The 11,902-nt window shown below is 37.9% G+C and overlaps 1 protein-coding gene across 1 annotated transcript in view; it reads right to left on the bottom strand.

Annotated features, from left to right (window-relative positions):
• The window catches only part of LOC136038605 (ATP-dependent helicase brm-like), a 114,999-nt gene that overhangs the window by 41,824 nt on the left and 61,273 nt on the right, over positions 1–11,902 (bottom strand). The window contains exon 10 of the mRNA XM_065721818.1: positions 8,234–8,458. Coding sequence (XP_065577890.1) covers positions 8,234–8,458 — 225 coding nt within the window. The remainder of the gene's footprint in view (positions 1–8,233; positions 8,459–11,902) is intronic.

Here is an 11,902-nt window from a genome sequence, read left to right as displayed (position 1 = left end):
TTCAACTCTAACATAAACTCCAAAACTAAACTCAAAGATAAAAAGGGGCAATTTTTAGCGGAGGGGATCCAAATGAATAGTTCGATTTCGACGGCAACTGTAGCATAAACTCTACAATAAAACGAGTCAGTTTTTAGCAGATTGAGAGTCCAATGAATTAACTCTAAATTTTTCTCGTAAATTCAAGGAGACCGACGCTTTCTCGACCTCAACTCTAATACAAAGTCCACACTCAACTCTAAAATAAATTAAATAAAAAAAACAAGTTTTTTGAAATGAAAGTAAGGAGCGACATTAAAACTTAAAACGAACAGAAATTACTCCGTATATGAAAGGGGCTTTTCCTCCTCGACACCCCGCTCCTTACGCTACAGTTTTTTATTGTTTTAAAAAGTAGAGTTGCGAGAAAGAATCAAACTTTAGAGCAAGGAGCGGGGTGTCGAGGATGAAAAGCCCCTTTCATATACGGAGTAATTTCTGTTCGTTTTAAGTTTTAATGTCGCTCCTTGCTTTCATTTCAAAAAACTTGTTTTTTTTATTTAATTTCTGAAAGTTTTTGAATTAATGCATGTCTGATTTTGGCTCTCCGTACATAAATTCTTAAAATGAAATTTGCATATTAATTCTTTTTTTGGCTAAATGGCTTTCTCTTAGTTTTGATCAGACAATTTTGAGAAATAAGGGGTGGGGAAGGAGGCCTAGTTGCCCTCCAATTTTTCGGTTACTTAAAAAGGCAACTAGATCTTTTAATTTTTAACGAACGTTTTTATTAGTAAACAAAATACGTAACTTAAGAATTAACTTACGTAACAAACTTTTATATTCTTATATTTTTGATTATATATATGAGAGGGTTGGTCCCCTCGTTAATACCTTGCTCTTCACACTAAATCTTGTTTTGTCCCAATTCTTTAAGAATGACCCCTGAATCAGAAAGGCCGTAGAATAAATAGTTGAAATTACTTAATTTTTTTTTAGCATAAAGAGCGAAGTATTTATCTCCTCCTAAATACCTCGCTCTTTATGCTAAAGTATTTTTAGAACCCCTCATATGCGTAATAATCTCTGTTTGTTTTAAGTTTTAATGCTTCTCCTTACTTTCAATTGAAAAAACTTTTTCATGTTTATATTTTCATTGTTTTTTTTTTATAGTAATGCTAGAAAGTCCTGCGCCCTTTTCATTGAATTCCTCTTCCCCCATGAAATATTCCTCCAAGGAAAGATCCTCCCATATAGCCCCCTCCCCTGAACCCCACACCCAAACCAAAAAAAAAAACCCTTGATAACGTCGGTACACTTCCCAGTAACTATTACTGTATGTAAACATTGGTCAAAGTTTGTAACTTGCAGCCCCTCCCCCAGGGACTGTGGGGGGTAAGTCATCCCCAAAGACATAGTTATTATGGTTTTTGACTATGCGGAACAAAATGGCTATCTCAAAATTTTGATCCGTTGAATTTGGGAAAAAAATGAGCGTGGGAGGGGGCCTAGGTGCCCTCCAATTTTTTTGGTCACTTAAAAAGGGAACTAGAACTTTTTATTTCCGTTAGAATGAGCCCTCTTGCAACACTCTAGGATCACTTGGTCGATACGATGACCCCTGGAAAAAAAACAAAAAACAAATGAACACGCATCCGTGATTTGTCTTCTGGCAAAAAATACGAAATTCCACATTTTTGTAGATTGGACCTTGAAATTTTTTCTACAGGGTTCTCTGACACTCTGAATGAGATGGTGCGATTTTCGTTAAGATCCTGTGACTTTTAGGGGGTGTTTCCCCCTATTTTCCAAAATAAGGCAAATTTTCTCAGGCTCTTAACTTTTGATGACAAAGACTAAATTTGATGAAACGTATATATTTAAAATCAGCATAAAAATCCGATTCTTTTGATATTTCTTTTAGGATCGAAATTCCGTTTTTTAGAGTTTCGTTTACTATTGAGCCGGGTCGCTCCTTACTACAGTTCGTTACCACGAACTGTTTGATTCCCATATTCGGTTAAGTTTTACTCTAATTGTTATGGGAATATTCCAACCCGCTTGGAAGTGGTTCAAGGTGGTGTTCTTTCACCGTATCTTTTCAGTATTTGTATCGCAGTGTGTTATACAAAATTATGCCCTTTCTTTTTTGTAATTTGGTAAATGTCTTTGTATTGCATATGCGGATGATATACTTCTAGATCTAGCCGTTCTAGATCTAGCCTCTCGAATTCCGTATCATCTATTTCAAAACATTTCAAAACTGTTGGTCTGTCATTGAATATTGATAAGTGTGAGTAACTAGTCTTTAATGCAAAGTCTATGCCCATTTGAAATCCGCGTTCTAACTTCTCCATCCATTGTGTCTCTGATTTGCGGCGGTCAAGCATTCATATTTATTGGAATCTACTAGCTTTTAGAATCAATATTGTACGGCATATTAAAGAAAACTTAAAGCGGGTTATGGTAAAATAGTAGCTAATCGTGGTCATTATTATCGAAAAGTGCTTGCATTGCTATACACTAGTTTTTGCGACCATTCAATACTTTTCCTATCTGGTATTTCACCTATCCTGAAAAAAAAGACAAGATCTGGCTGAATTGTGTATATTATATTTCCGCTATTGTAAGTTTCTGTTTCATTTACCCCGGTCTTATAGGAAAAAGAAAATAATTCGGTATTTCGGGGCTTCTGACATTATTACTCCTTTGCGGAAGTTAGGCTCAAAATTAGAAAAAGATTATATTTTTTCTCTGGGACCCTTCCACCTCTTAATTCGTTTATTTTCCCATTAGTTTTCACCTGTTTTCGCTTTATAGTTGTGTTATCTCTTAGCAGTTCTTTCGTTAGTTGAGTTATGGTTGTGGTATATATGTTTTATCGCTCGTATAGTTGTGTTATTTTCAAATTATACTCCATAATAGAGAGGCTCCGAACACCCAGCATTGTATATTAAGCTATGAATTTGACGTTCTTTTCTAACGTGACCAGATTCGTCCTGCGCCCTGCCCCCTTTTCATTGAATTTCTCTTCCTCCACGACATATTTCTCCAAGGAAAGATCCTCCCACATAGCCCCCTCCCCTCAACCCTACCCCCAAAACCAAAAAAATCCCCCTGAAAACTTCTGTACACTTCCCAATAACCATTATTATATGTAAACACTGGTCGAAGTTTGTAACTTGCAGCCCCTCCCCCAGGGACTGTGGGGGAGTAAGTCCTCCCCAAAGACATAGTTATTATGGTTTTCGACTATGCTGAACAAAATGGATATCTCAAAATTTTGATCCGTTGACTTTGGGGGAAAATTGAGCGTGGGAGGGGGCCTAGATGCCCTCCAATTTTTTTGGTCACTTAAAAAGGGCACTAGAACTTTTCATTTCCGTTAGAATGAGCCCTCTTGCAACATTCTAGGAGCACTTGGTCAATACGATGAACCCTGGGGGAAAAAAAACAAAAAAAAAACAAACAAATAAACACGCACCCGTGATTTGTCTTCTGGCAAAAAATACAAAATTCCACATTTTTGTAGATAGGAGCTTGAAACTTCTACAGTAAGATTCTCTGATACGCTGAATCTGATGGTGTCATTTTCGTTAAGATCCTACAACTTTTAGGGGGTGTTTCCCCCTATTTTCCTAAATAAGGCAAATTTTGTCAGGCTCGTAACTTTTGATGGGTGAGACTAAACTTGATGAAACTTATATATTTAAAATCAGCATTAAAATGTTATCTGATACGCTGAATCTGATGGTGTCATTTTCGTTAAGATCCTACGACTTTTAGGGGGTGTTTCCCCCTATTTTCCTAAATGAGGCAAATTTTGTCAGGCTCGTAACTTTTGATGGGTGAGACTAAACTTGATGAAACTTATATATTTAAAATCAGCATTAAAATGCGATTCTTTGATGTAGCTATTGATATCAAAATTGGTCAATACGATGAACCCTGGGAAAAAAAAAACAACCAACAAACAAACAAATAAACACGCACCCGTGATTTGTCTTCTGGCAAAAAATACAAAATTCCACATTTTTGTGGATAGGAGCTGGAAACTTCTACAGTAGGGTTATCTGATACGCTGAATCTGATGGTGTCATTTTCGTTAAGATCCTACGACTTTTAGGGGGTGTTTTCCCCTATTTTCCTAAATAAGGCAAATTTTGTCAGGCTCGTAACTTTTGATGGGTGAGACCTAAACTTGATGAAACTTATATATTTAAAATCAGCATTAAAATGCGATTCTTTGATGTAGCTATTGATATCAAAATTCAATTTTTTAGAGTTTTGGTTACTATTGAGCCGGATCGCTCCTTACTACAGTTCGTTACCACGAACTGTTTGAAAGAGTCAATTCTTAGCAGAGTTCAATTACCCCCCTACCCCCCACAAAAATACACCCTCTGGAAAATTGGGCTTCTTAAATTTGATAATTTTACTTGAGTTGTGTGTTGTTTTTTTTTAGTTTCGTTGAGAAGCGAGAGGAATTTATACATCATAAGTACGTAAAAAAACCAAAACCAATTTTTGTTGAAGACTTCCGTACGAACTTCTGCAATTTTTGGCAGTAGCAGGCGCCACATAAAAAAAGAAAGAAACAAGAGCCAAGAGCTCATATGGTACTTGTGACGAGGTCAGAAGAGCCAAGAGCTTCTTCCCACTAACCTCGTCACCGGATCTGGTGACGATTGACGATGCTATCGCGTCAATAGCAGTACCCCTTTTAAAAAAAGGAAACCCAGAAAAACATAAGCATTATAGGCTTATAACATTAGGGAACACATTAAGTAAGCTATTTTCTAAGATTTTGTGTAAAAAGGCTATGTAAGTGGCTGGAAAGAGGAAAAAGACTGGTGGAAGTTCAAGCAGGATTTAGAGAAAATTATAGTACAATAGGACATGCATTTATTTTACACAGTTTAATTAAATAAATATACTAGGAAAAAGGGAGGCGAGTTTTTATAGTGTTTTTATAGCGGCCAGATTATTTAGAGGAAAAGGAGAGACAAGGGAATAGAGGACTAGATGAAAATGTAGGTCTTAGGAATATAGTATGATTAGAAAGCCAGCAGTCAGACCTTTGATGGAGTTGATAGGGAATTACTGATAAAAAGTTTATTAGGAATAGGCCTGCCGAGAGCATTTGTAATGATTATAGTTAAGATATATTTCGTAGTAAGGGCAGTTGTGAGGGTTGGTAGCCGCATTTTGAGGGTAGTTCAAAGAAGGATAGGAGTAAAACAAGGATGTTCTTGTCTCCTAGGCTATTCTCTCTATATTTTAATGATATAGAGGACTATCTAAAACAGAAAAAGGCACTAAGTATCAAGTTACAGCTAATAGGATTTTTATTACTATTTGTAGATGGCGCTACTGGCGGATAGTAAGGGAAATCTTCAAAAACTCGTAGACCTAACTTCAGAGTATTTTAATGAAAAACAGTGGGCTTTGAATAAAGATAAGTTGGTAGTTGTGACGTTTGAGGATAGTGGGAGAATAAGGGGGGCTACGATTTAGCTATAGAGGGGAGGAAATAAAAGTAGTTGAAGGATTTAATTATTTAGGAATTAAGTTAATGGCAAATGAAAAAATGGAAGAGGCATATAGAGGAACTGTTAATTAAAGAGAATAGAGCGATGGGAATGTTCCTTAAACGTAGTATTCAAGAATTGTGCCTAAACGAAATTAAGCTACAGAAGACAATTTTTGAAGGAAAGTTGATTTCAGTAGTACAGTATGGATCAGAATTATGGGGGTGTGAGAAAGGAACGGGGTTAGAAAGGATTCGGCTTAGGTACTTTAAGAGATTGTTAAGTTTAATAGTCTAGTTGTAAGAGCAGATTTAGGCCTAGATACCCGTAGGAATAAGAGACTAGTATAAATATTTTTTTTGGAAAGGATAACATCTTTGCCTGAGGATAGATTAGTTAAGGCAGCATATAGAGAAATGACAAAAAGATAATAGGAAAGATTCATGGCCAAATCAAATAAAGAAAATGCTCAATAGTTGCGGGATGTCAGGAATTTGGAATGAGGGGATAGGCTTAGGAGAATTATGATCCGTGGCAAGAGAGATAAAAACTGTACTGCAAGAGCAGGAGATCCAGTTATGGCAGACTGGTCAGACTGCGAAAGCGTCTCTAGGTGTCTACGTGGAGGTCAAAGAGGCATGTGGGGAAGAATATTATTTTAAAGTGGGACTTCAGGGGGAGGATATGAGACGGGTCATTTCAATAACGGGTAATTTTTGCCTTTCAGTGATAGAAGGAAGTATTTGTGGAGGTTCAGGTTACGGAAGGGTCCAAATTTTGGCCGATATGCAGAGGAAATAATGACTTAGAGCACTTTATGGGTCATTGTAAAGAGTAGAAGGATTTGAGGGTAGAAACTTTTGGGATTGAGGTAAATTGGAAGGATTGGATGGTCTTGAATCTTAAAAAGTAAGGAAAGTAAAGTGGTAAGAATATGGGGAGGAACGTTCGTGTAGCCATCCTGCACAGAGAAAGATTTTTGGAGGGTGGACGATAGACTGGACAAGAAAAGAGTATTGAAATTCGATTTAAATGGTGTGCTTGAAGCCTTTTTTTTTAGCCATAATCCATGTAGCCTTAAAGCACTTAAAATTATATTTATTTATGTCTGCGACATCCTATTGCTGACTATAGGCGGGAGCAAGGGGCTAGCTAAGCTTGGAAATTTCCACGGCGGTGTTGGAGCCCCAGGCAATGAGGCTCGACCCTCCGTCCTTAAGTAGCATAGGAAATCCGTCAGCCTACCTCAAAGTGGTGAAAAGGTGTAAACATCACAGAGCTTCACGCCAAGCAAGGTGGTGGTTTACCCGTTCCGAGTGACCGCAGGACTGGGAACCTTATGGTGAAACTCATCCCCATGAAACGTCCAGCAAAGATGATAAATCTGATACAGAGTAAAAGTCTGGCTACGGCATCCCCAGTTTTATGTGATGCGACGATACTTGCACCCTCGTCGAAAGGTGGGCTAGCTAAAAATACGATGATGAATGCGACGAAGAGTAAAAGTTGGGCTACGGCATCCCCGGTTTTACGCGATGGGACGAGACTTACGCCCTCATCGAAAATTGAGCTAGCTACCACCATATCAAGAAGACCAGGCCTAAACTTTGGCTGCTAGAACCTATGATCGATTAAATGTCTCCTGACACAAGCTTTATAGCTGAACAACTTCATATTTATAATCTTAACATCTTATGCGTCTCTGAGACGAGGTTGAATGGACGTGACGCGTCTACCCTAGAAGCACCGTCTAGGAAGAAGGTCATATTTTACAACTCAAGACCAACTGATGGCTCCAGTTTAGCAGGAGCAGGTCTCATATTGTCCCCAAAAGCGGTCACTGGATTCTTCGAATATGAGGGAGTATCTAGCAGGGTTGTATGGGCGAAATTTAAAGGCCAAAAATTACAACATGACCGTCCTTAGCGTATACGCCTCAACCAGAGATGCGCCTGAATCCCTAAAACATCAGTTTTACAGTCAGATTCAAATGGTCATTGAAAGGATTCCCACGAAAAGACATACTCGCGATTGGAGGTAACTTTAATGCAAGGATCGGTGGCAGGCTGAATGACTCTGAACAGGCGATTGGCAATCATGGCCTCGGCGAAAGGTACTCTAATGGAAACAGACTATTCCTGTTCGCAATGTAGAACAATCTTGCTGTGGCTAATACTTGGTTTAGACACAAGCCCTGCCTCATATATACCTGGGAGTCCCGCGGTGGAAGAGTGAAAGCTCAAATTGATTACCTCCTTACATCTCGAAGGTGGAAGGCTATGATGTTAGACTCAAGGTGCTGACACAGGATCAAAAAATTTAACCGACAACTTTTTGCTAAAGACCAGGCTAAGGTACAGACTCAGTACGAAGAAGAACTGCTTCACAGTTTATGCAACATATTTTTGAAAACTGATCCATGTAAACTTACTATACTTATTAGTAGACCTAAAGGAAAAACTAGCCATCATGGTGAAAACCCTTCAGCATCGAAAAAGGACAAGAAACTAAACGCCAGTGATTTCAAAAATGACGGAATCTATAATAAAAATAAATAAAAAAGAGAACTAAACCAATATATACAGAAATTACTTCATGTAGAAGGCAAGGAGAAAAATATACAATCAATAAGCTACATACATCACAAAATAGAAGTAACTAAGTTACTTAAATGTCTCCAAATAAAAATAATAAATAAAAATTGATTATAAAAAAGCACTTACCAGTTAATAAAAGCCTGTGTGTAGCAATATAATTCTGATTGAGGACAGTAGTTAGTTTGCAATGATGATTTTTCATTCTATGACCTTCGTCAATAATCAAGTATTTCCAGCGAATTTTTGATAGCACAGCCTTATCTTTAATGACGTACTCGTATGTCGTTAATAAAACATTGAACTTTGTTGCCCTCATTTGCGTTTGTATTGCACGACGGACAACAGGAGACCCTAAAAAAACACAGAAGAAAATTAGATCCTAACAGCTAGTTCGTTATACGGCTTTCAAATTAAATATGGCTAAATTAACTCTGGTTAAAGTAAGTGAGGCTAAATTTACTCAGTTCCAACAGTTAACTCATTATAATGCACTCCAATTAAATCTGGCTAGATTTAATTACTTAGGTCCCGGCCATCCTCGCGACGCATTTTGGAGCCACACCTCTTGATAGGTTTTGCTTCACGAAAGAACCTAACTTCACTTATTGAGTCTGTTCTGAATAATACACAAGCACGCAACTACTTCTATACAAAGTACCCTTGTCTAAAACCAAAAAAATATATAAATAAATAAATAAATAAATAAAAGTAAATAATACATTGTGCCAGCATCGTTCTTTACTTAGTTAGTACTATAGCGCTGCAAAAGACTATGACAGTCTTTTTCAAGAATTTTTGTTTATATCTTTTTTTTCTTTATTAGACTCCATCATTTTATATTTTTCTATATGCTCCGCGGGGGTATTTTTCGGATGGGGGGAGCCAGAGTTCCGTAAATTTTCTATTGTAAATACATTTCCTGTAAGTTCATGAACTTATGAAGGGAGAAGATATGGTTTCCTCATCTTCATTTTTCCAAAAAACTCCATTCTAATTTATCTGATTGAATCTCATCTACCAATGTCACACAATACAAACTATTTTTCAATGAACCATTTCTTTTGGAGTGTCAATTCTTGACAGTCCCTTTTTAAAATATTAAAAATATACCAGATAGATACATTTCATTCGTTTTGCTAGGTTAGTTGGGCAAAAATCTTCTTGTAAGGTATATTGCTCATTAATTAAAACCTAAAAAGGCACAAAAATCAATTTGAAAAAACTGTTTTTATGATGAATGTAAAGAGCGAAGTTAAAACTATAACGAACAAAAATTACTACTTTACAGTTTATGAAGCATAATATAAAAAAAAAGGTTCATGTAAACTGACTCGTGATGGCTGTCTATAGCTTTAAAATACTAAAAAACTAGTGCTTTACAGAAAACTAAGCTACTTGTACTTTTTAGAGAATTAAAATTGTGGAGCAAAATTTAGTGATTTCATGGCCGGTAAATGACTTATAGAGCATTATTCTGTAGGATATAGAGCATGACTTATAGAGCATTAATCTATTCTTAAGGATTTTTCTGCTTCGAATCCTGTTTCGTTGCGTCAGTTTTGTGTTTTCACTAAAGCATTAGTTTTTAGAATCCAACAAATATAGGGAAATATAAAAGAGTCAGTTTATTTCGAAAATTTCAAAACAATTCAAACATTGATATCAAAATTGAATTTTTTTTTTAGAGTTTCAGTTACTGCTGAACCAAGTCGCTCAAATTTTATTTTATTTCAAACAGTATTCAAAAATAGGTGGCATAAACAGCGAAGCAGTAATTTTGCTCCCCAAAAAAGTGACTACCAAGAGGCAATCTTATCTTATTTTCGATTAATTTGTTTGCTCATATGAAAAGATAAATTTAATGAAAGCATAGCTTCGATTAAGGTACGAAGAAGAAACAACCTTGGGAAAGCAGAAATTTTGAATATTTCATAGACAGCGCAATATCGCTACCTAAGTAAAGAGCGATGTGAACACAATGTATTATTATTATTATTATTGGCTAGTCTTCAGAAGCTAGAGATAGCAAATGCAAGTCGATGCTGCAGTTAGAGCTGTAACAATTACCTGAGAAGAGTTGACTACCAAGGTACTGACAGTGGTCAACCGTTTCAACCTGTCTCCTGCCTGACGTGATAATGCAACCCTCGAGTACTCCTGGCGAAGTTGTGAACTCTTCTGACATTCCTTTGCGCCATATCAGGTCAAATGCCTGACTGAAATCAACGAATGGTTGATAGAGTTCTTGGTTGAATTCAATGTATCGTTCCACGAGTTGTCAAACGAAAAATATCTGATCAACTGTTGATCTCCCAGGGCGGAAGTCTGCCTAATATTCTCCAATGGCAAAGGCAGTTGTTACTTGTATGCATTGGAGTAGGACTCTTGATAGGACACGTGACTGATAGCTCGTGAGGCTGATTGGACGGTAGTTTCCACACTCTTTCTTTGACCCCTTTTTATGAATGGTACAATTGCAGCCTTGCACCACTGACGGGGTACGTGACCGGTTTCCCACACCGAAAACACAATGGCATGGTACATATCAGTTATAAAATCCGATCCGACGTTAATGAGTTCAGTGGTGACTCCGTCTGGACCAGGGGCTTTTCCTTGTTTGAGCGACTTGATTGCTGACTCGGTTTCTGACTTGGGTGGGGGTGGTGGTCTTGGTTGGGTATGGGGAAGTGGGTTAGTATTTCAGGATCCGCGGCTACTGGGGGAGTCAGTTTATCGTTAAAGTATTCTTTCCATCTTTCAAGTTTCATCTTTGAATCGCTAACCGCCTTTGCTCAGGATCACTGAAGCTTGCGGCTCTTTTTTCCGGTTTAACTCACGTACCATTCTGAAAACTGCTCTGATGTTCCCCTGCTTGAACAGTACTTCGCAGTCTTCGAATTTCTTCCACATGTGGTTACGTAGTGCCTTTCTGATCTCTCGCTCTACTCTTGTCTTGAGGAGTTGTAAGTATCCCAGCTGTGGCGGTCAGATTTATTACAAAAGATTCTCTTATCCTCGCATAGCGCAATGATGTCATTTGTGATCCATGGTTTAGGATTGGGAGTTTAGCATTGGAAGTGTTGGTCTGCCTTTTTCGACTTCCCGCAGCAGACCCACCAGGAATCTTGGGATTTCGTGAGCTTTTTGCAATTTTCTCATGTTTAGCTTGAACCCTGACATCAGGAGAGTGTGATCAGAGTCGAAGTCTGCTCCAGGTGATGCTACTGTGTATAGTACGGACGACTTCCAGCGCTTCGATATCAGCATATATCAATCATGTTCTCGGTTTTACCGCCTGGGGATCTCTAAGTTACTTTACGTTGATGGCGGTGTTTGAACATTTTGTTCGTTACAAATTACTCCTTTTCTCGATAGAAGTCGAGCAATCATTCGCCTCTCACATTGAGTTTTCTGTAGCCAAAAGTCCCCATTATATCGGATCGACTGGTATTATATAGCGTTAAAATCCCCGATGACAATCAGTACGTCTTTCTTATGGATTTGGTCGATGCCGCTTTGTAGTGTGAAATAGGATTCATCACGATCTTCCTCACTTCTGGTGGAGTCTGGAGTATAGGCTTGGATGACAGAGAAATTCTTGGCAGCTCCCTTCAGTCGTAAGACGGCTATTCTTTCTGAGACAGAGGTGAAAGAGATTGAGCTTTTTTGGCAGTTGGTGAATACGAAGAATTCTATGCCTTGTCGATGAACTCTGTCCTTGCGGTCGGACAACAAAAGCGAGGCTCCAGTGAGGATTTCCTCGAATTTTTTCATACTTAGAGGTACAGTATAACG

Source organism: Artemia franciscana, chromosome 2 (assembly GCF_032884065.1).
Source record: "Artemia franciscana chromosome 2, ASM3288406v1, whole genome shotgun sequence".
Lineage (NCBI taxonomy): Eukaryota > Metazoa > Arthropoda > Branchiopoda > Anostraca > Artemiidae > Artemia > Artemia franciscana.
The sequence above is the reverse complement of the archived record's forward strand: the minus strand, read 5'-3'. Positions and strand labels throughout refer to the sequence as shown.